General features: G+C 42.2%; 1 protein-coding gene and 1 long non-coding RNA gene across 3 annotated transcripts in view; one reads left to right on the top strand and one right to left on the bottom strand.

The window, feature by feature from the left end:
- The first annotated feature begins 1,133 nt into the window (after positions 1-1,133).
- ino80c (INO80 complex subunit C) overlaps positions 1,134-25,269 on the top strand; it is a 53,157-nt gene continuing 29,021 nt past the window's right edge. Inside the window, exons 1-4 of the mRNA XM_085988176.1 lie at positions 1,134-1,335; positions 11,435-11,545; positions 15,716-15,827; positions 17,340-17,407. Coding sequence (XP_085844302.1) covers positions 1,210-1,335; positions 11,435-11,545; positions 15,716-15,827; positions 17,340-17,407 — 417 coding nt within the window. The 5' untranslated portion in view covers positions 1,134-1,209. The remainder of the gene's footprint in view (positions 1,336-11,434; positions 11,546-15,715; positions 15,828-17,339; positions 17,408-25,269) is intronic.
- The window catches only part of LOC147117299 (uncharacterized), a 76,597-nt gene continuing 66,333 nt past the window's right edge, over positions 15,006-25,269 (bottom strand). Inside the window, exons 2-5 of one of the 2 annotated variants that reach the window (XR_015078415.1) lie at positions 20,613-20,684; positions 17,285-17,405; positions 15,902-15,990; positions 15,006-15,393 (exon numbers count right to left, since the gene is read on the bottom strand). This is a non-coding gene — a long non-coding RNA (uncharacterized LOC147117299). Of the gene's footprint in view, positions 15,394-15,901; positions 17,406-20,612; positions 20,685-25,269 lie in introns of both variants that reach the window. The other variant, XR_015078414.1, reaches the window with a different exon arrangement.

Below are 25,269 nucleotides of genomic sequence, written 5' to 3'. Positions count from 1 at the left end.
ATAGATAGAGGCATAGAGTACAAAAACAAGGAAGTTATAATGAACCTTTATAAAACACTGGTTTGGCCTCAACTGGAGTATTGTGTCCAATTCTGGGCACCGCACTTTAGGAAGGATATGAAGGCCTTAGTGAGGGTGCAGAAAAGATTTACAAGAATGGTTCCAGGGATGAGGGACTTCAGTTACGTGGATAGACTGGAGAAGCTGAGGTTGTTCTTCTTAGGACAGAGAAGGTTGAGAGGAGATTTGATAAGAGGTGTTCAAAATCATGAGGGGTCTAGACAGAGTAGATAGAGAGAAGCTGTTCCCATTAGCAGAAGGGTTGAGAACCAGAGGACACAGAATTAAGGTGGTTGGCATAAGAACCAAAGACGACATGAGGGGAAACTTTTTACGCAGCGAGTGGTTAGGATCTGGAATGCACTGCCTGAAAGGGTGGTGGAGGCAGACTCAATCATGGCTTTCAAAAGGGAATTGGATAAGTACCTGAAGGAAAAAAACTGCAGGGCTACAGGGATAGGGCGGGAGAGTGGGACTAGCTGAAGTGCTCTTGCAGAAAGCTGGCACAGGCTCGATGGGCTGAATGGCCTGCTTCTGTGCTGTAACCATTCTATGATTCTATGACCCCTAAGTCCCTTTGGACCTCCACTGCTGCTAGCTTTTCACCATTTAGAAAGTACTCAGATCTAACCATTTTAGGTCCAAAGTGGATGACCTCACATTTTGACTATATTAAAATCCATTTGCCAGAGTTTTGCCCATTCACTTAATTTATTAAATATCTTTTTGTAATGTTATGCTTCCATATACACTGCGTAAATGATGTTAGATAATATAAATGTTAATGTGAGGCCCTTAAAATCATGCAGAAATAGCTAAAATGGTGAAGAGGCAATTGTAGAGTTCTAAGATTGAAATAATCCAATGGCACATATGTTTCTACCAACTCACCTGGATACCATTTGTGTTATTTTATTATTAAGTAAATATAAAAGCATTTAAGCTCTGCTGTACATTACTTGTAGCTGACGTCACCTGCTAAATTACACAATTCGACTTTATTCCGTTAAAAGTAAAAATAACTCCCTCCAGACCATTTAAAACCACGCAGTGCGCATGCTTAAATACCAGGGAACGTCACTTTTTTTTTAGGCGTGACGCAATGACGTACTGATTCCGTTTCCTTGGTGTTATCGATACGTGAAAAGAATGGCGGCGGTGGTATCGCCTGTGCTAGTGGCGGCTTCGACTCCCACCAAACACCGTAATAAGAAAAGACCGACAAGTCCGGGGAACAGCGGGGGTGCAGCTGCAAAGAAAAAGAAAATCGGGCAGGTAATTACAAGTAGCGTTTGTGGGTAATATTAACCGCGGAAGTGAATGAGTTAAACGGAGCGCCTAGGCATGTCAGTCGACAGGTTACAACCAAAATTGCTTTGTTATATAATTTTCATGAAAATAATCGGCAAATGATATGTCTTCAGCGTATCAGAAAAGGACGCGTTCATAGTATGCGCAAAGTATGTATGCTTCTAAAAAGCCGTCTGCAATAAAAGATTCTGGAATGGAAAGAGTTGAAACAGTATACAATTAACTTTCTTTTGTATTTCGAAATACATCCTATCCTGTCAGTAAGTAGTGATATGAAACAAATGTTGAGTAAGGGGTTGTCAAGTTAGACGTCTTTGGAGTGACTATGTCTTGGTGTCTGTAATTTAGGAGAAGCACTGTCCGAACAACCAGATATATAAATACAAAATGGAGTGTACATAATATAAATTCTATTTCATCCCAGAAATTATAGGCTTGTTCTCAATCTAGAAATCCAGAATCCTGTAAATTCACTTTGTGTCAGCTACTTGTCAAGGGAGGTAGAGAAGAAAAGTTGTGTTTGGGGTACTAGAATAAAAAAAAAACTGCACAACTGTTGATCAGACTATCCCAAATATATGCTGGAAGTATGCAGTGGTTTACAGGCTATATAACAGTGATGAAGACTATTTGGCCCATCATAACTCTTCCATTTAGAAAGGAACAATAACTCTCACTCTTTCCCACCCCGCATTGTAGCATCATTGTTTTGTTAGTCATTCCTGGGTATTAATTTCCACTGCTCTATTCCATGTTGTGGTTACAGCGTGTGGAAAAAGTAATTTCTAATCGTGGTCCCAAATTGGCTTTTTACTAGTTTGATCTTGTACCTCCTTGACCTAATGTTATAATTTATCTTGAAGTACGATAGCAAAATACTGCAGATGTTGGAAATCCGAAATAACAACAGAAAATGCTGGAAAAACTCAGCAGGTCAGGCAACATCCGTGGAGAGAAATTTGAGTTGACGTTTCGGGTTGAAGAAGGGTCCAACCCGAAACGTCAACTCCAATTTCTCTCCACGGATGTTGCCTGACCTGCTGAGTTTTTCCAGCATTTTCTGTTGTTATTTATCTTGAAGTAGTGTTCTAGATTTACATTTTCAAAATTCTTCTCTGCCTGTATATAGAGGGGTAACTGCAAGTGTTCTTGCTCAGGCCAACATCCCCAGCATCGAAGCTTTGACCACGCTCAATCAGCTCCGATGGATGGGTCACATTATCCGCATGCCCGATACGAGACTCCCAAAACAAGTGCTCTGCTCGGAACTCCGACATGGCAAGAGAGCCCCAGGTGGGCAGAGGAAACGCTTCAAGGACACCCTCAAAGCCTCCTTGAAAAAGTGTCATATCCCCACCGACACCTGGGAATCCCTGGCCCAAGACCGCACAAAGTGGAGGAGAAGCATCCGGGAAGGCGCCGAACACCTTGAGTCTCTTCGCCGGGAGCAAGCGGAAGCCGAGCGCACATCAACCCAAGCACCCCACCCACCCGCCCCTTCAACCACCGTCTGCCCCATCTCTGACAGAAACTGTAGGTCCCACATTGGACTCATCAGACACCTGCGAACTCATTTTTAATGTGGAAGCAAATCATCCTCAGTTCTGAGGGACTGCCTAAGAGAGGGGAAAAAAAACACTTTTTAATGTAGAAAAGTCACAAGTTTCTCTAATCTTTCCTCAAACTCAATTTCCTGATATGAATCGATTTCCTGATTCTGAACTGCTTAAAGGCCTTGAATGTCTCTTATCCATCTCTGGCTGGAAGTGGAAGAGCACTCAAATTGTAGTCTGACCAGAGGCACTGTATAGTTGAAGCATAACTCCCTCTACCTTGTACTCTATTGTTTTTGCTATTTAATTCAGCATTCTATTTATATTGTTGATTTACTGTTCATCAGTATCTGTGAAAGAGAGCGGGGAGTGGGTGTTAATTTGAACCTAAATTTCCTGGCAGGATACTGACAGATCGGGTTAGCAATTGAAGTCCATGAAAAGTAAAATCGGAATCAGAAGGAGTATAAAATGACTGGCCAATCCAATCCTGTCAGAAAATTTTATGCATTAAATGACCAGTTTCCCACAAGGTGGATTAGCTTAAAATTACTCCCACAGCTTAATGTTTCAATTAATTAACAAAACTAGGAGACATGTGGGCACAAATTTAAGATTATCGCAAAAACAGCTAAAGGGCAAGTTTTTTTTTAACCTTTTACTCCAGGATGAATTGGGATATAAAATTCTTTGCCAAAGTACATTACTGAAGTAGAATTCATAAATCTCTCTCTATATGGATAGTGCTGACTGTCTGCTATACACTCAAGTTATAGAGCGCACCTACACATGATGTATCAAAAGAAAGCTGATGATCAGGGGAGTGTCATAGGCGTATTTACTTTTTGGTCAGACAAAAATTGTTTGGACAATATACAAAAAACGTTCAAAAATCCGCTCATTAGCGGTTGACCAATCCTACCACTCATTAGCGTTGAGTGACGTGATGGTTGACCAATTGGGGGGGGGGGCATTTCATGGCATTTGTGGGCGGGGCCTAATCCTTCAAACTGCCAAGCGGGAGCTGAGCTGAGGTGAGTGGCGGCCGTTAAAGACCAGCCGGGCCTAAAGTGCTGGCGGCCGCCCTACTTAACCCGCAAAATCTCCCTCCGGCTCTCGCTTTTTAGCGGGGGAGAGGCTGCTTTAAATTACATCGTTTACTCAGTCGCGTCTCTCCATCTCTTTTGTTTTTCTTCTCTCTGGCCGGCTGTGCGGGAAAACAGAGAACCACGCGGCCCAAGAGACAGGGGAGCAGTGGCAAGGGCTCCGGCTCAGCGGATCGGGCGCTCATCAGGGGTCGGCCCGCAACACATCGACCGGAGGAGCGGTGGCTCTCTCTCCTTTCCCACCCCCCCTCTCTCTTTCTCTCTCTTTCTCTCTCTTTCTCTCTCTTTCTCTCTCTTTCTTTCTCTCTCTTTCTCTCTCTTTCTCTCTCTCTCTTTCTTTCTCTCTCTCCCTCCGACCTCACAAAATGGCGGCCGCCCTTCTTCACCCGCCGGGCTCTCGGACACGAATCCGGAGCGAAAGGCCTTCGACTGCCGCCCGGCCAACCGGGTCCAAAGGCCCGCCTGGTTAAACATGAGGAATCCCGGGCTCGCTTCTGAGCAATGGGCACCCGGCCTCCCGGTGTTGGACTGACTCCGTTCTGGTACCGAGGTGAGTCGGGGGCAGGGAAAGAGAGGGGCAGGGAAGGTGAGGGAGGGAAAGTGTGAAGGGGTGGGAGAGGGAGGGAGAGCTCGCCTTCTTCCTTCCTTCGGCCGCCGCAATTCAAACTTCCCGTCGACCTCACAATGGCGGCCGCCCTTCTTCACCCGCTGGGCTCTGAGTCCAGCCCCTTCCCCGGGGTGTCTTCCTCCCTTCTGTATCTCCTTCCCTCACTCTCTCCGTCTGTCTCCCTCCGTCTGTCTCCCTCTCTTCCACACAGACAGACAAACTCATTTATATATGTATAAAAATTATTTCTACTTTTCATAACATGCCCTCAAAAAAAACCTCGGCACCGCCGGGCACTCCAGCTAGTTATTTTATAAGAGCATTAGATAATGGATTGCAATGAGGAATATGGAAAGTGAGATTAGACTAGATGACATAGAGAAGACTGGAGCAAACGTGATCGGACAATGGGCCTGTTTCTATACTGTAACAGTCTATGATTAATCTGTTATATATAACGAGATATATCACTTTTTTATCCCTCTTGTATAAATACCTTTATCCAAGGAAGGGGGCACATCTATCTTTAGAACAAAAGCAGAAATGCTTATTATAATACACCGCACAACAGTCAGCATCTGTAAATAGCCAGTAAATGTTTTGGGTGCAACAATCAGAATCTGGTTCTGACAAAGTGTGACACTCAGTGTTAACTTATCTTTTCTCTTTACAGATGCTTTATTTGTTTTCAATATTTACATAGAAACATAGAAGATAGGAGTTGGCCATTCGGCCCCTCGAGCCTGCTCCGCCATTCAATGCGATCATGGCTGATCATCCAAATTCAGTACCCTGTCCCTGCTTTCTCCCCATATCCCTTTAGCCTTAAGAAATATATCCAATGCCTTCTTGAATATATTTAATGAATTGGCCTCTACTGCCTTCTGTGGTAGAGAATTCCACAGGTTCACCACTCTCTGGGTGAAGAAATTCCTCCTCATTTCTGTCCTGAATGGCTTACCCCTTAGACTGTGACCCCTGGTTCTGCACTCCCTGACCATCGGGAACATCCTTGCTGCGTCTAGTCTGTCCAATCCTGTCAGAATTTTATAAGTTTCAATGAGATCCCCTCTCATTCTTCTAAACTCCAGCGAGTATAAGCCCAATCGACCCAATCTCTCCTCATACGTCATTCCTGCCATCCCAGGAATCAGCCTGGTGAATCACCGCTGAACTCCTTCCATGGCAAGAACATCCTTCCTCAGATAAGGCGACCAAAACTGCACACAATACTCAAGGTGTGGTCTCACCAAGGCCCTGTACAACTGCAGCAAGACATCCTTGTTCTTGTACTCAAACCCTCTCGCTACGAAGGCCAACATTCCATTTGCCTTCTTAACCGCCTGCTGCACCTGCATGCTTACCTTCAGCGACTGGTGCACAAGGACACCCAGGTCTTGTTGCACTTCCCCTTCTCCCAATCTATTGCCATTCAGATAATCTGCCTTCCTGTTTTTGACACCAAAGTGGATAACCTCGCATTTACCCATGTTATATTGCATCTGCCATGCTTCTGCCCAATCGCCTAACCTGTCCAAATCATCCTGGAGTTTCTCGGCATCCTCCTCACAGCACACACGCCCACCCAGCTTTGTGTCGTCTGCAAACTTGGAGATATTGCATCTAGTTCCCTTGTCTAGATCATTAATATATATTGTGAATAGCTGGGATCCAAGGACCAATCCCTGCGGTACCCCACTAGTCACTGCTTGCCACTCGGAAAAAGACCCGTTTATTCCAACTCTTTGCATTCTGTCTGCCAACCAGTTCTCTATCCAAGTCAATACCTTGCCCCCAATCCCATGTGCCTTAACTTTACACGCTAATCTCTTATGCGGGACCTTATTGAAAGCCTTTTGAAAGTCCAAATACACCACATCCACTGGTTCTCCCTTATCTATTTTACCAGTTACATCCTCAAAAAATTCCAGTAGATTAGTCGAGCACGATTTACCTTTTGTAAATCCATGTTGACTTTGTCCGATCCTGTCACTGTTTTCCAAGTGCTCTGCTATTACATCTTTTATAATGGACTCTAGCATTTTCCCCACTACCGATGTCGAGCTTACCAGTCTGTAATTCCCTGTTTTCTCTCTACCACCTTTTTTGAATAGTGGGGTAACATTAGCTACCCTCCAATCCATGGGTACTGTTCCAGATTCCATCGAATGTTGGAAGATGATCAGCAATGCATCTACTATTTCTATGGCCACTTCCTTAAGTACCCTAGGATGTAGATTATCAGGCCCTGGGGATTTATCGGCCTTCAATCCCGTCAATTTCCCTAACACCATTTCCCTACAAATACTAATTTCTTTCAGTTCCTCCCTTTCATCAGACCCTATGTTCCCCGACATCTCTGGGAGGTTATTTGTGTCCTCCTTTTTGTGAAGACAGAACCAAAATATGTATTTAATTGGTCTGCCATTTCTTTGTTCCCCATTATAAATTCCCCTGATTCCGACTGCAAGGGACCTATGCTTGACTTCACCAATCTTTTTCTCTTCATATATCTATAAAAGCTTTTACAGTCAGTTTTTATGTTCCCTGCAAGCTTAATCTCATATTCCATTTTCCCCTTCTTAATTAATCCCTTTGTCCTCCTTTGTTCAATCCTAAACTGCTCCCAATCCTCAGGTTTACTGCTTTTTCTGGCCGTTTTATATGTCCTCTCCTTGGATCTTACGCTATCCCTAATTTCCCTTGTTAGCCACGGTTGAGTCACCTTTCAGTTTTATTTCAGATATCCGAAGTTTGCAGTTTTTTTTTGCTTATTTACACCTATCTTTGGTATGCTCAACCTACCTACCTGCAAAATAGAATCCTGGTTGAGCAGCAAGAGTGTTATTTTGTTTAATGTTTTAAATGCAACTTTTATTTTGGCAGGTTATTGATGCAATGGAGATTTTGGCATTTTTGCCACCTAAAAGTCCACCTACAATGACACCCTGCTTTATTTTTTTTTTACATATATTTGTGATAAAACCAATGCAGGGTGGATAACCATGCTGAATGGAAAATACACTATTGGGTGACTGAATTATTTGCACTTTCCTAGCTGTGCTATTCAATCATGCTAGGAGTATTTTCCATTTTCTGCAGTGGTACTCCTAAGGACTGTACACTTCTCCCAGCCCCCTTCACCTGTGGATCTTGGCAAATTCCCTGCACCACATGCCTCTGGGCTCCAATCACGGTTCAGCCACCTGTGGGATTTTGACTGGGATTCATCCTTACTCCCTGTCATCTCGTGCTCTCCAGCAAGGTAATGCTTTTAAGAGGAAAAGTTATTTCAGCTACCATAGCAAGTTTTTTTTTTTAAACCTGTAGTTTTAATGGGACTATTGGTCTTTATTTCCCTCATTCTTGAGGTTAATTTCCCTCATTCGTGAGGTTAATTTGCAGGCCTCTACTGAGCAACTGCTCAACATGGCACTTATGAAATGAAGAAGTTAACATGTGAGAAATTATGAACACAGACTTGCATCCGATCTGGAGAGTGGCCCTCAATAAAAAGATTGTGAATACCATATATAATCTGCTCTTGGGTATTGGCATAGCCATCTAAATTGTGTCCCATTCAGAAATTATCTTCTATGAAATAGCAACAGTGGACCTGTGGATAGCATTAGGAAAATTCAATTTCTGTCTTTCTTCAGCAGAAAAGAAAGTAAATTAAAATTCTAGTTGCTGATTGAAAATTTTCTAAAATGTTATGCCCACATTGCAAATAACACTTAAATTCTGCAATATTACTGTAAAATAATCCTTTTAAATTGTGACAGTTGAGATGTGACTCGGACACGGGATGATTACCTAGGTTTATTTTAAGGAGTGGCCTCTGTTTGCTTTGTCTCCACAGGCATTTTATCCCTTATGGCAGGTCTAAGTGACGCTTTTGTCCCATGATTCTGTGAGTGATCTAGGCCGGATTCAAACTCTGACCCCAGAAATGAATGGACACCATGTGCTAATCTACTGTGGCACACAACCCCTTTCGCTTGTGCTCTCAGGGTTCAAGTGGGAAATGGGGGGTGATATTTTTTCCTCATTCTGATGGCATCATCCCCTATTTCTGTTGGCATTTCATTGGGGATAAATATTTTTCCCTATTTCTGTTCATTGCTGGTTGTCATTATTGATAGTAATATTGAAATTAGTCATGACACATCATCATGAATGATTAAAGGAAACCCCAAATGAAATTACACTAGATTGAACCATATTAAGCATACTTTTTGAAAATAAATATTTTTTGCGTTGCAAAAGGGCCTCTTTCCCATTTTCAAAAAAATAAGGGGCCTAGAGGTGATCTTAGGGTTATGATCGTAGACGTACGTAAGATAGTAAATAATATAGAAAAGGTGAATTTGGAATAATTAGTTCTAATTAAATTGTGAAAATGGGACACAGTTCTCATTTGTGAAACATAAATTCAGGACTGCCAGAGAATTCTTAAAACAGTGTTCAGTATATGGAATGGACTTTTGGTTAGCGTGGTCAGGTAAACCTCCCGGAATTATATTGAAGAAAAAATAATAGTTCCTCCAATGTAGAGAATTGAACACCCAAATCCCTCTGCTGCTCCACATCACCCTCTCAAAGTATAATCATTACTTTATTTCACCAAAATGTACCATCTCACATTTGATGACATTGAATTCCACCTTCCACTTTTTTGCCCATTCCACCATCTTATCAGTATGCCCTGGCAGTTGCTCAACTAAGATGAGGCGTGAACTTGCTGAGGTGAAGTAGAAAGAGAAATTGGCACACAGGACTGTAGATTGTGGAGCACTGTCGGGCCTTGCTTTCCTGCCAAAGCCATCCACTACTTTCACAATCATCCTGGAGGGCAAAGATAACCCTCAGCTTTTCTGCACCTCCATTGTCCCCTTAAACTCCTCTCTTGCCTCCTTCACCCTCACAGCCAACAAGTTATCTTAAATCTGAGCTCATCAATCTCGTGAGCAATATTCAGTTCTTAGCTCATCAATTATAAAGGGATTGCGATTACAGCTTCGAGTCAGTCTCCCTGTGAAAAATAAATAGCGCAGTTCTTTTCAGACACGCTTGTATTGCGGGGCCAGCTTGGCTTTCTATCTCCCTGCCCCCCCCCCCCACATGGTCCAACAAACCAAAAATTGCACTGATGGTCTGAATTATGGATGCATGGTCTCATACTGTCCCCTCTGGACTACACCAACATTCACTCTCCATTCTGCACAAACATAATTTATATTGGCACATTCTGAGTTGATGCTTAGAGCTATAAGCAGAGTTATTCCCTGGGTTTTTGTGATTATTTCAAGATGATCTGATCCACCTGAAACACCTGAGCCTACCTCCCAAATATGAATTACAGCCAACCCTATCTTTACCCCACCCAAACTTGAGCATCTGTCTACAGAATGGGAAAGAAGTCGGGACCAAATAATTGCGTGCACCATTACTGCCTTGATAATACCCACCAACCCCAGCTGCAGTGTGTGTGTGTCAGTCAGGGGTCGCTCACAAGCACCGCTCCCCCCCCCCCCCCCAAACACTGAGATCAATTGTCAGCCAGCTCTGCCGTTCTTGATTGGCTATCAAGCCACCACCACCCCCCCCCCCCCCCCCAAACCCAACCCAGCCGTTGACCGTGATTGTCGGCCAGTTTGGAATATTTCGGACACCACTGCCATCCAGCTTTGATGTTTTGCACTTACCACTCTCCATTTCTCCCCTCCTCCTCCTCTCGCCATTTACCCCTTCTCCACTCCCTCCCTTGATGTAATGGTAAATCTATATATTATCCTTTAGATTGTTCTTTTAATGTACATACATTTAACATAAGGTACAAGAGCAGAGTACCATGTGCAGTATTGGGCTCCATGCTATAGCAAGGATATTGGGGCTTTAGAGAGGGTACAATGCAAATTCACCAACATGTTGCCTGGTATGAAGAATAAAAGTACTAAGACTTGAAAAGTTGTGGTTGTGTTTGTTAGAACAGAGCAGATTACTGGGTGATTTGATAGAGGTGTTTAAAATTATGAAGGTTGGGATCAAGTAGATAGAAACAGACTATTTTTCAGTCGTTGAAGGGTCTAGCATGAGGGAACATAAATCTAAGATTAAATGTAAGAGATTTAGGACGGAGGGCAGGAGAAACAGTTTTTTACACTCTAGATGTGGCCTGCACTACTGGAGTTGGTGCACGTTTATTTTTAACAGTTTACGATTAAGCTTTGGTTTTTAAAAAAGCTGCAAGTCTTGCCTGAAGTTGCTGAAATAGTATTTTTCATTTGAATGAAATGATAGAATCATAGACTGGTTTCAGCACAGAAGGAGGCCATTCGGCTTGTGCCGGCTCTCTGCAAGAGCATTTCAGCTCGTCCCACTCCCTCCGACCTCTTCCCATAGGCCTGCAATCGGTTAAATGCATGCCTCTGTTTAATTGTAAACTACGTGTCAACCTTAACTGCAGAAATGTAATTGGGAGGGCCATCAAAATTTTACTGCCATTCTGATAGCTGCCTGACAACATTTAAAATCATTTTTATAATCATCTAAGTGTTTCCTTGGTTGAGTGTGAATGACTTGAGATCTACATTGAACACTTTATGTTGCAAATCGGAATGAGAACGTTTAATGCAAACCCTGAGGACTTGACTGAAAATATTAGATTTGTGGTATTCTGTCCTGATTTACCCCCAGACTGATTGAAGGAGAAACTTCCTTTGCACAGAAAACTAAAGCAGTTATTTTTTTTTAAGTCAGGGTAAAATGTTTTGAATTTACATTTTTTTTTGTAGAACATTGTACTGGATACCATTGGTGAGAATAAAAGTTTGGCTACAGATTCTAGCCCAGGACATGGAGAGCCTACTGTAAAACCCCTGGTGTTTAAGGATCCAAATTTTATTGTAAGTACTTTTATGTTTTACCAGAAGTAGTAAATTCCATAGTGACTATAAACCCTTTGTTGATTTCCCCTTTCCATCATTCAAAACATGGTTTCAATCCTGTAAGAGCTTCATAATTGTCATTAGAGTTTTGTGCTGAGGATTAGAAAAGTGTACGGAAATGTTATTTTGGTTGTTTGTAAAACATATTGGCCCATTACACAAATGCTTCTGATGACTTAGATAGCAAATTCCTTCCTGCAAAGGAATATAATGCTGGGAAGGCTGTTAGTTTTGCAGAGTCTAGTAAACTACTGTAGTAGCCAGTTATTCCTCTAATTCAGTTTGACCCAAAAAAGAGTTTTAACATGACTATCATATACCATTTTTTTAGTACTCCCTGGCAGCTCCAAAGCTAGATAGCATCAAGATGAATATACTCATCAGTAGCACTGGAAGAAATTTAATACTTAACATTTTTAAAATATTGTTTTCCTAATTTTTCCATTGCCTTCTCCTGTTTATGTTGATTCTTGCTGCAGTAAAGTTCAGTGGGTTCCAGTTGTACTCGAGTTTCTTACCTGAGTGGCCAGTCTTTATTTGTGACCAGTAATTATTGCTTCTACTTTTACAAACCATATAGAATACTTGGATATCTATTCCACATATCACTGAGGATGTTTCATTCAGGGTAAAAGCTAAGTGAGGAGAATAAGGAGATCTCAGCAAGGGCTTTTGTGCTTGAGAGGGTGATAGACAATGAGGGCTTAATAAGAGAGTACAAGATGCTTGAATGCGAAGGTGGCAGAGGAATGGGAGAGAAAGCCAAGATGTGGCCAGGTGGGAATATGGCGAAATGTATAGCCAGGGGTTGGAGGGGGCTTTGATGAGGGGGAAGGAGTCGCCATCAGTGAGCCAGCATCCATTGAGGCCTAGGATGCCAATTGACTCGCCCAAGGATGAAGAGAGCCCAGTTCTCGAGGGAATAGCATTCTAGATGGTGATGTGGATTGGGCTGGAAGTTGGAGCTCTGCTGAGGGGATTAAAAAAGATGGTTGGTGGTAGTGTAAAGAGGTTAGAGAAGTTAATTCCTAGGGAATGAACTTGTTGGGATGTCCAAAGGGGAATGAGGCAGTTTGATTCACTGCTCTGGGAAAGTCAGAGGTGGATGCCATTGTGGACATATAGGAGGACGCCTAGTGATGAGAGGGTATCTTCTGTAGAATGGAACAGAATTGACAAACAAAGACTTGAAGCCTACCTCTTTGACCAAGTTTGCCCTAATATCTCTGTGGCTCGGTGTCAAATTTTGTTTTATAATGTTCCTGTGAAGCGCCTTGGGATGTTTTACTACGTTAAAGGCGCATTATAAATACCAGGTTGTTGTTGAAAACTGTGCCTTTTTTTCATTAGAACAATGCAGATTAGGGGGTGATCTGATAGCAGTGTTGAAAGAGGTAGGTAAAAGCAGACTATTTCCAGTAGTTGAGGGGTCACGAATAAGGGCCCATAAATACAACATTAAATGTAAAAGATTTTGAATAGAGGGCAGGATAAACTTTTTTACAAAGACTTGAGGTTGTGGAATTCACTTCCAGAGTTAGTGGTTGAGGCAGAAACTATGAACATTCAAGATTAGTTTGTATAGGTGAATGAAGGCGAAGAGGTTGAAAGGATATGGAAACCTGCTGAGTGGAACTATTTGTTCTTGTGCAGGGAAATCACTGACACAGACTGTGTAGGTCGAATGGCCTGTTTTCTTGTTGTAATCTCTATGTATTTCAATAGATAGAAATAATTGCATGTACTAAGCAAATAAGGTTCCTGTGCACTAGATCATTATCTTGCAGTTGTGTTTATTCATTGTCTCGGAGTCCTATATATTTGCTTAAAAAAATAACCAGTTACATAACTCCTGTAGTGTGATTGGCCTGTTCTTGCATCATCTAATCAGGAAGATCAAAACTGCTTGTTATGCAATGGATAATAATTGTTATATTTCAAATACTCCCTTATGCTTTTACACCATTTTTGATAGCTTCCTTTGGTAGTCATAAGACACCTGTTTAATACCTTTAAAATGTTTTGACCGGTTGCTCCAGGTACTAAACCTGAGCAAAGCAATTGAGACACGTCAGCGCTGTCCCAGAATCTTCCTGCACAATGCTGTGTGTATCCTCTGAAGGCCCCACCTAATTATTTGTATGAAAGATGCCATTCTATTTTAGTGGATGACTTCATATGCTGCAATAATAAGCATATTACAGTCTCTGTGGAATCATGCTGCACAACAGGTGTTTCATTGCATGTATCCAGTCTATTAAATATTCTTCATCTGTTGTCTGTTTTAAAATAACCTCATACTGTTAATAAATCTAGCAGGTGATTTATGTTAAATATTAAATATGTTCATGTATAAGCAAACCTGCTTGTGTGTTAAGTACATTGAAGCAAATTGGGTAGATGCATAAGGATGAAAACAGGTTTTAATTCTGTTTCACTGATCTAATGTTGCCAAAGCTAGGTAGGACATTTTAAAGGCAAGAGAAAGTTTGGATTAAGTGTTCTCATCCCAGATCTATCTTTTTAAATAGTCAAATTTTCTGGCCAGTGGAAATCGGTGATTTTTGGGTCCCCTTCCCTTCTTAAAGTATAAAAGAAGGGACTACCTGAATCCTGAAATAGATTCATTCACTTTAGTGAGGACTGGCACTTCGGAATGACCTTGGAGCCAATCCAATGTTGGAAAAGGATGTTACCAGCTAGGTGCTACCGTATATTGCAGAGCTGTCAATGTGCCCCAAGAATTAATGGTGTGAAAACGTAACTTTTCTCACTGGTACAGTAGTATTTTCCTGATGCTGGGTTGAAGGCATTCTTTTGGCCAGAGTACAGGGAGCTCCTTACTGTGCATCTGATTTTGCTGTACACTAACCAGTGAGTGCGTGATGCTGACACTGAAGTGGAAAAAAGATGTTCTATTCTTCAGTGTAATCCTTCACCTTCCTGAAGTCAAAAATTCTTCAAGAAAAGTTGTAAATGAACGTTTTAAAATGATATTTGATTTTTTTTTAAAGTCACTTGGCATTGTTTGTGAACATCAGCTTAACACTGCTTGTAATGTTAATGTATGCCCTATAACTCATCCCATTCTGTAATGTAAAAAATACATTTACAGGGCTAATGCATGGTGTTCCAAAGGTGCCAAGTAGATGATCTGTTTTCTCCTGAGGTCCCCGTAAATGCTTATGTCCAGCCAATTGGTTCACTCCATGTGACATTAAGCAGCGGTTGAGTGCACCGGACACAGCCAAGGCTATGGGCCCTGATAACATCCCAGCTGCAGTGCTGATGACCTGTGCAACAGAGCGAGCTGCGCCCTTAGCCAGGCTGTTTGAGTATAGCTATGATACTGGCATTGACCTGACAATGGTTGTTAGATCTGTGATTCTGAGAGTATGATGTTTTCAATAACCACACGGATGCTGTAACTTAACAATCAACAGGTATTTACTGGAGTAGGGTAGTCTCAAGACTGGGGGTACAGAGGCATGCTCAAGGCTTATATACAGGTGTGGTCACTGCCGGTACTACAATATACAGGAGCTGTAAAAGTAGTTCTCTCTTAAAGGTACATACACTACAATGGTAATCTAACTTGGCCAATTACCAGCCTATGAGCCTCTATCCAATCATCAGTAAAATGATGGAAGGAATCTTCAGTAGTTCCATCAAGAAACTCCTCCTTGCCAATAACCTGCTCATTTCTCCGTTCAGGTTTTGCCAGAACCGCTCCACTCTAAATCTTATCACAGCCTTGATCCAGTCATGGATGTGACGGCTGAATGCCAAAAGACGTCTTGGAGAAACTAGGGATAGACAGTAAATTTAGCCATGTTCTTTTTAGATGGAAAGAAATATGTACTGAAGCCCCATATATGAAAATCTTGCAGTATGTTTATTCAGGAATTTAGTTGATTCTCTGCATTATTTGAACATGGCACTGAGCTTCAGTTCCCTTAATTTATATCTAGTGAGAAAGCTCTGAGCAGATTGTGATTTTTGTTGGAACTGAAAATCCAAACTATTAGCTTATTGATTGCATGAACAGGTTAGAATAAGTGTTATGTCAAGAGTAATAGTACAATAAATAGCCATCTAATATTTTGTCTTTGGCATTTTAATTTCTAGCATTCGGGCATCGGTGGCGCAGGTGCTGGGAAGAAGAGCCGTGTTTGGAAAAATCTGAAACAAATTCTTGCAACGGAGAGGATGTTACCATGGAAACTGAATGATCCTAACTGTGAGCTTCTTTGACAACTCATTACCTTTTTATGTTTATAAATATATACAAAATTTACATAAAATCATACCAACCTTCCATGGTGGAATCTTTCCATTTGTATTTTTAATTGTTGCTGGTTCAGGTTCTACCATCAGCTTCTTCACTGCAATTTCCCAAATCCCTAGTAAATTTGTAGTTAAAGATGTGGTGTAAAATGTTAGGCTTGTAAGCCATATTAAATGTGTTTTAACTTGATCTCTTACCCATGCAGTATATGGAAGGCAATAATAGTGCACATATACTGACTGTACTTTTCTACTATGTTTTAATCCTGATTCCATCATATGATTTGACAAACTTGCATGTGTTAATAACCTATACAAAGGGAACATTTTTGAAAATACTGTTTTTAAAAAAAAAAAAAAAAAAATTAAAAAAAAATAACCATGTAAGCAATTAAAGCTTCACATACATAGAGATGGTCCCAAAATGCAGTCAGATTCACTGCAACAAAATTATTTGGTTGTAATAAAGTCTGTGGAATAACAGATATATTTGGTTAAGTTATAAATTAATAAAATATTAATATTAAAAGCTGATATGGAAAAATGAATTTTGCATTATTACCTCATGCCACATTGTGAGAAACCTAAAAGAAAATTACTTTCCTTCACTATTTAAAATAGTTGTGTATCAACAAACTTGATACATTTACTTCGAAAATCCCAGGACCAAATGTTTTAATTTACAACTCTAACATTAAAATTTCTTACTTGAATTAAACCATCACTGCACACAAACCAATTGGAAAAAATTGTATTGCCACTTTGTAATTGTGGGTTTAAGGCTCTATTGTTGTTTCACCACAAAGGTGTTATAAGTTTTTTCAAGAGCGCACAATTACAAGTTTTTAGTTTGTGAGATCCATTACGGAAAAAATTATGCTTTATTTGGGGGGGGGGGTGGATAGTTGGTCTTGATAATTATGTATTCTTTGTTGATGCAGAAAGAAGCCTGCTAGCATTCTACTGTGATAAATGTATCTTTTGAGTAATTGCTATACAGGAAACTTTGTGATATCCGGGACCGGCGTGTTGCCGATCTATCAAAACTGTCGGACATACAAAGTTAATGTTGAAGCATACGGAGGTTTTCATCTCCGTATCTGACAACAAACACTGTTGCTTAGCAACAGCTTCTAAAGAGTCGGCTGCAGCTGCAAGCGTCTCTAGCTGAAGCTGTTGCTATAGCTACAGACCTTGCAGTGCCTGACTTTGGGGGGGGGGGGGGGAAAAAGAACGAGAACTAAAAAAGCTTATAGAAAACGGCTCCTGATTTTTGCCATTAGATCGAGTATTCCGGACATACAACCTCCGGATAAACCAAAGTTTCCTGTAGTTTCCAAAACTCTTAAATCCATAGATTATGTTCAAGTTTTGATTTTTCTACATGCTCGAAGGCTACTAAATATTCACCATCCGACGTGATCTCGGCAACATTCAATTCCTTTTTTTTTTTTTTAATCTTCAGATTGCAGTATTGATGCTCTTCCTTCCTTTAAACCGGCCAGAAAATACTCCGATATTTCAGGACTTCCTGTAAGTAGAGTACATTGTTTTCATTGCATGAAGTTGATTTAATGCAAATGGTCAGGGGTTTTATGCAAATATTATGTGCTATAAAATTAGACTGCAGCCATCTTTTGAGCACTGTAGTCATACTCCACTACTGCTGTTTACCACGTTGATCTAAAAACCTGATTGGTTTTTGTTCTGAATTATACAACAGCAAAGATTTGCATTTATGTAGCGCCTTTAAAACAAAAAGTCCCAAGGCACTTCAGAGGCATAAGGGGGGAAAAAAACTGAATACTGAACCAAAGAACCAGATATTAGCAGTGACCAAGAGTTTGATTGAAGGATGGTCTTAAAGGAAGTGGAGGGGTTTAGTGAGCAATTGCTAAATTCTGGGGCCTAGGCAGCTGATGGTATGGCCAATAGGAGGGGATGCCCAAGATGCCAGCATTAGAGGAACAGAGCGTTTAGCAGTTGTAGCGCTGGAGGGGTTACAGAGATGGGGAGGGATGAGGCCATGGAAGGATTTAAACACACTTGCTTACTATGAATCTAACTAATCCATGTGTGAGACAGCACAAAAAATTTTCATCATACTACTTTGCAGTACAATTTTTTTTTTTAAATTTGTCCCTGGGATGTGGGCATGGCCAGCATTTATTGCCCTTGAGAAGGTAGTGGTGAGCCACCTTCTTGAACTGCTGCACTCTGCGTGGTGAAGGTACTCCCATAGTGTTTTGATGCTCTTGTGTTAGAGATGGTCATTGCCTGGCACTTGTGTGGCGCAAATGTTACTTGCCACTTATCAGCCCAAGCCTGAATGTTGTCCAGGTCTTGCTTCATTATCTGAGGAGTTGTGAGTGGAACTGAACTCTGTGCAATCATCAGCAAACAACCCCATTTCTGACCTTATGATGGAAGGAAGGTCATTGATGAAGCAGCTGAAGATGGTTGGGCTGAGTGCACTGCCCTGAGGAACTCCTGCAGCGATGTCCTGGGGCTGAGATGATTGCCCTCCAACAACCACAACCATCTTCTGTTGTGCTAGTTATGACTCCAGCCAGTGGAGAGTCTTTTCCCCTGATTCCCATTGACTTCAATTTTACTAGGGCTCCTTGATGCCACACTCAGTCAAATGCTGCCTTGGTGTCAAGGGCAATCACTCTTGCCACACCTCCTGGAATTCAGCTCTTTTGTCCATGTTTGGACTAAGGCTGTAATGAGGTCTGGAGCCGAGTGGTCTTGGCGGAACCCAAACTGAGCATTGGTGAACAGGTTATTAGCGAGTAAGTGCTGCTTGATAGCACTGTCGACAACACCTTCCATCACTTTGCTGATTTGAAAGTAGACTGATAGGGCAGTAATTGGCCAGATTGGATTTGTCCTGTTTTTTGTGGATAGGACATACCTGGGCAGTTTTCCACATTGTCCGGTAGATGCCAGTGTTGTAGCTGTACTGGAGGCGCGGCTAGTTCTGGAGCACAAGACTTCAGCACAACAGCCGGGATATTGTAGGGGCCCATAGCCTTTGCTGTATCCAGTGCTCTCAGCCGTTGCTTGATGATATTACGTGGAGTGAATCAAATTGGCTGAAGACTGCCTTCTGTGATGATGGGGACCTCGGGATCCTCCACTCTGCACGTCTGGCTGAAGATGGTTGCAAATGCTTCAGCCTTGTCTTTTGCACTCATGTGCTGGGCTCCGCCATCATTGAGGATGGGGGTGTTCATGGACCCTCCTCCTCCTGTCAGTTGTTTAATGGTCCACCACCATTCATGACTGGCTGTGGCAGGACTGCAGAGCTTTGATCTGATCCATTGGTTGTGGGATCGCTTAGTTCTGCCTATAGCATGCTGCTTCTGTTGTTGAGCATGCATGTAGTCCTGTGTTGCAGCTTCCCCATGTTGGTACCTCATTTTTAGGTACACCTGGTGCAGTTCCTGGCATGCTCTTCTACACTCCTCATTGAACCAGGATTGGTCACCTGGCTTGATAATGGTAGAGTGAGAGATATGCCAGGCCATGAGGTTACAGATTGTGGTGGAATACAATGTTACTGCTGCTGATGGCCCACAACACCTCATGGATGCCCAGTTTTGAGCTGCTAGATCTGTTCTGAATCGATTCCATTTAGCACGGTGGTAGTGCCACACAACACAATGGGGGGTGTCCTCGGTGTGAAGATGGGACTTTGTCTCCACAAGGCTGTGCGGTGGTCACTCCTACCAATACTGTCAAGGACAGATGCATCTGCGACCGGTAGATTGGTGAGGACGATATCAAGTATGTTTTTCCCTCGTTGGTTCTCTCCACCTGCTGCAGGCCCAGACTGGCAACTATGTCCTTCAGGACTCGGCCAGCTCGGTCACTAGTAGTGCTACCGAACCATTCTTTTCAATGGACATTGAAGTCCTCCATCCAGAGTACATTCTGTGCCCTTGCTATTTTCAGTGCCTCTTCCAAGTAGTGTTCAACATGGAGGAGTACGGATTCCATCAGCTGAGGGAGGGCAGTAGGTGGTAATCAGCAGAAGGTTTCCTTGCCCATGTTTGACCTGATGCCATAAGACTTCATGGGGTCCAGAGTCAATGTTGAGGACTCCCAGGGCCACTCCCTCCCAACTGTATACCACTGTGCCGCCACCACTGGTGGGTCTGTCCTGCCAGTCGGACAGGACATACCCAGGGATGGTGATGGAGGAGTCTGGGACATTGGCAGAAAGATATGATTCTGTTAGTATGACAATGTCAGGCTGTTGCTTGACTAGTCTGTGGGGCCCAATTTTGGCACAAGTCCCCAGATGTTAGTGAGGAGGACTTTACAGGGTTGACTGGGCTGGATGTGCTGTTGTCGTGTCCGATGCCGGGTGGTCTGTCCTGTTTTATTCTTCTTATTGCTTCTTGTAGCCATTTGTAACAACTGAGTGGCTTGCTAGGCCATTTCAGAAGGCAGTTAAGCGTCAACCACATTACTGTGGGTCTGGAGCCACACCTAGGCCAGACCAGGTAAAGATGGCAGATTTCCTTCCCTAAAAGACATTAGTAACCACAGTACATTAGAATTTGTAGCAATATGAAGAGACAGCAAAAAATGTCCCATAGAGTGACCTTTTCTAAAGGGCTTCTGCCTGGATCCTAATGCTGTGGTGTATTATGCAATGCAAGCATATTATGTTCATGCTCTGTCTTAATCTGGAGAGTGTTTTATGCCAATGTTTTTACATCCTCACCTGAAGCACTGCTCCTGCTGTGTTACTGGTGCTGGCATTCCCCCTCTGTTAAGTGGCCAGTCTTGTTTGTACCTATAGAGTAAACGGGCCATTATGTCATGGAGGCATCACAGCTGAATCTAATACTGTTCTCACTGTGCACGCATACCAGCAGGAGTCACTGGATCATAGTGGGGAGTAGGACCCTAACTGATTATTCCCCTCCCTAGCCCAGGAGCAATGAGTAGTTGTGGTACTCCAGTTGCTACCCCAGTTGAGATCAACTAGCTCAGCATAAACCAGAGATCTAACCTGGAGCCTTCTGGCTGGTATGGAAACGCCACACAGTGCATTCACCTACAAAGCACCCAGGAAGTCCTTGTAGCACTTAGACATCTTTCTTTGAATATAGGCAGAAGCAGGAAGGTCTGAAGATTCTGCACTGTTTGGGTTTAACAATACCATTTCTAGGTTTTTATATACAAATTCTCTTTTTTGGTTAAAACATTCTTTCCTTGTTTCCCTCTTCCCTCCTTCCCCCCCGCCCGCCTTCACTACAACATGTCCTATTAATGGAGAAGAATTGTACCGGTAAATGCAAGCAAAGCTAATACATTATGGATTCAGGGGGAGGGTGGAGAGCTGTTGTAAGTCAGGTTGATATTTTTAACTGCCATCGCCTTCACTTTCAGTGCCATCTCCATACATAGTAGCGGGAAACAAAGCACAGGAGTGTCATTTTTGCACTTTCCTAAGTCACCCAGTACAAGTATGAAAAGAATGCTTAATTCCCTGTTTATTGCAGCAAACAGAATCTGAATTAACTCCAATGCAAACCAAATGAGAGATTATTTCAGCTTTTTGCTGCTATAAACAGCAGTGGAATACTGCAAGGGTCTCCTTTTTAACGTAGATAGATGCAAGGAGGCCATTTGAATTTGCATGGAATGTTGAGAACTAGAGGGAACAGTTCGAAGTGAGTACAGAGATTAGAAAAATTCTCTCTCCACCCCATCCCCAAAACCAAGAGTAGTTTACAGATGGAACAGACTCCTTGATCAAGTAGTTGACGCAGTGTTTGATTAGCTACTTTTTTTTTTAAAAAGGAGCTAGATAATTATATCGTTGGCATTAGAAGGGTTAAGTATAGATTGAGGTGATCAAATTCTGAACAGAACATAATGTTGCCTGTACTGCTGGGACTGGGTAAGAAGAGGGGAATGCTGTCTGTGGATGATAGGCCAAGGCTAAATTGTGGGGATAGATAAAACAACTGGGTTTTGCTTTATTTATAGGCAATTATGTCACATTTTCTCATACGTGACTGGTAAAATAGGTTGTCCATGATCTCTGGAAGGAACAGACTTGATGGGCCAAATGACCTTTTCTTGATGCCTGTCTTGTTTCAGTAATGTTTATCTGCTGTGGTTATTTGTGGGATATTTTGCTCTTGACATAATTGACTGACAACCCAGAGATTACGATATGTTTATGCATGATTTACTTCCGAGTAAACAAATGTAGCTCCTATAATTTGTGGCATGTGATTTTTTTTTCCATTTATTCTGAAGTATATATTTATTTTACAAGACAAATTTGGTGTATTTAATATGTGCCAGACTGCTTGGATTTTTATATCTCTCATATTTGGGTTTCATTATTAACACTAATTGGTCTGTATTGCATATTTCCTGTGGAAAAATGCTGTAAAAATAAGTTTGGCTCCGTTGGTAATGGCAGCATATAGCTGAGTAATTCAGACTGGAAAGTCTCAAGTTTGATCATTGCTCTTCAAGTTAGCTGATCTTGCTGCTTGGGGCACTAGAATTTCATTTCACGCTAGGGAGTGGAAAACTCAACCAGGATTACTGCTTCAGACCACTAGTCAGTGTCAGGCCTGGGTTTGCTTTGATGCCATTTGCACTTGAATAGTATGCCAATACTCGCTGTTTAGGGGCACACAAGAACAATTGTCACTTGGGAAGGGTATTGATGCCTTTGGAACTGTATCCTAGCAAGAGTAGGAGAAAGGGTGTAAATCCGCACAGAAGAATTAAAAGTTGAGTAGGGAGACAGATAACTGAAATAATTTAACTTTGGACTAAACCTTATGTCAGCTGTTTTTACATCTACTTTTACAGATAGATATGAAGTCTGCCAATAGTATGTAATAGTTACTTCAGCTTTGCATTATTGTATTGCAAATTCCACCACCGCTGTTGCTGATAACATGGGGATTTCAGAGTCAATTACAGTTTCTTTGCAACTACAAAACTCTGGCAAATGGATTTCAATGTAGGCAAATGTGAAGTCATCCACTTTGGACCTAAAAAGGATAGAACGATACTTTCTAAATGGTGAAAAGTTTAAAACCGTGGAGGCCCAAAGAATCTTGGGGGTCCAGTTACCTACATCATTAAAATGCCATGAACAGATTCAGAAAATAATCAAAAAGGCTAATGGAATGCTAGCCATTATATCTAGAGGACTAGAATACAAGGGGGTAGAAGTTATGCTTCAGCTATACAAAGCTCTGGTTAGACCAGAGAGTGCTGTGAGTTTGGGTAAGTGTGAGAGTTCTTTAATTGTTATTTCTCTTTAAATCATTCTTGATAAGATTACTTAAGCAGTTTAAGTAAAGGGGAAAAGTTAAATATTTGGGATTCTGTTGGTTTAAGAAGAGTAAAACAAGGTTACACTGCAGTAGGAGTAAATTGGCACAGCAGGCAGTGGTTAGAAAACTGGTTTCCAATCAGCAGGGTTGACTCATTTGGCTGTAAACAAACAAACAGTATAAAAAGACCAGTTCTAGTGCGAGCAAGCACTGAGTGCGAGTCATCAAAGAGTGCTGTGAGTTAGGGTAAGTGAGGTGTTAGGTGCTCTTTTCAAACTTTAACTCTGTGGGTTGTACTTAATAAGGCCTTTCTGGTGAAGTGACTGTTGGTAAACCATTTAACTGGTGTAACTAGAGGGATTGATTTAATTTAAATCCAATTAATTAAAGGGGATACTAGCATCTAAAATCGGGCAGAGGGTGTCCATAACTAACACAAATTTAATTAATTACATAGAATGGAGCAGGTGATGTGTTACTGTTGCGAGATGTGGGAGCCGGTGGACCCCATTGAGGCTCACGGTGATTACATCTGTGACAAGTGTCTGCTGCTACAGGAACTCCAGCTCTGTTGATGAGCTGGAGTCTGAGCTTCAGACACTGTGACACATCAGGGAGGGGGAGAAGTACCTGGACTCTGTATCAGGAGGTGGTCACACCTATGAAGTTAATTAATTCAGATGTAGCCCATGGTCAAGGACAGGACGGTGTGACTACGAGTGAGGCAGGTACGGGGATCCAGGAGGTAGAGCTGGAGGAGCCGCAGCCCTTGCTCTTGTCCAACAGTTTCGAGGTTCTTATTCCCTGTGGGGACAGGAGCAGGGACTGCAGGAAGGATGAGCAACCTGGCCACAGCACCGTGGAATGGGGGGCCATTCAAGAGGGGGGAGTAAATAGAAATGTTGTAGTGGTAGGGGATAGTATTATTAGGGGGATAGATAGATTTCTCTGCAGCCGAGAGCGAGAGTCCCGAAGGCTGTGTTGCCTACCCGGTGCCAGGGTTAAGGACATCTCCTCTGGGCTGGAAGGAAACTTGCAGTGGGAGGGGGTGGATCCAGTTGTCGTGGTCCATGTTGGTACAAACGACGTAGATAGGACTAGGAAGCCGGTTCTGTTAAAGGAGTATGAGCAGCTAGGGGTCAAATTAAAAAACAGAACCTCAAGGGTAATAATCTCTGCCTGAGCCACGAACGAATTTGGCTAGGACAAATAAAATTAGAGAGTTAAATGCGTGGCTCAAAGACTAGTGTGGGAGAAATGGGTTTTGCTTCCTGGGACACTGGCACCAGTACTGGGGCAGGAGGGAGCTGTCCCGTTGGGACGGGCTTCACTTGGCCAGTGCTGGGACTAGAGTCCTGGCGGATCATATAACTAGGGCTGTAGCGAGGGCTTTAAACTAACTAGTGGGGGGGAGGTTCCTAGAGAGCAAATAATAAAAATGACAACAGAGAAGGTCATAGACTTAGGTAGCAGTGGGGAAATTAAAAACCAGAGTGTGTCAGGAAGGGGCAGAAGGTATGGAGTAAAAGTAAAGTAATAAAAAGGGCAAAAGCAGGAACTAAGTGTCACAAAACATATTTGAAAGTTCTCTATCTGAATGCACGTAGCATTCGTAACAAAATAGACAAGTTAATGCACAAATAACTACATATGGGTATGATCTTGTGGCCATTACAGAAACATGGCTGCAGGGTGACTGCCTGGGAATTAAACATACCAGGTTATTTAACGATCAGGAAGGACAGGCAGGAAGGAAGGGGAGGTGGGGTGGCTATGTTAATAAAGGAAGGAATCACTGTAATACAGAGAAATGATATTTGGTCAAAAGATCAGGATAATGAAACAGTTTGGGTGGAGGTAAGGAATAATAAGGGGAAAAAAACACTAGTGGGCATAGTCTATAGGCCTCCGAACAGTTGCAACTCTGTTGGACGGAGTATCAATCAGGAAATAGTTGAGACTTGTAATAAGGGAACATCTATAATTATGGGGGATTTTAACTATCACATTAATTGGACAAATCAAATTGGGCAGGGCTGCCTTGAGGATGAGTTCATTGAATGT

This window comes from Somniosus microcephalus, chromosome 5, assembly GCF_052327205.1.
Source record: "Somniosus microcephalus isolate GS21.2 chromosome 5, FLI_Smic_1.0, whole genome shotgun sequence".
NCBI lineage: Eukaryota > Metazoa > Chordata > Chondrichthyes > Squaliformes > Somniosidae > Somniosus > Somniosus microcephalus.
The sequence above is the reverse complement of the archived record's forward strand: the minus strand, read 5'-3'. Positions and strand labels throughout refer to the sequence as shown.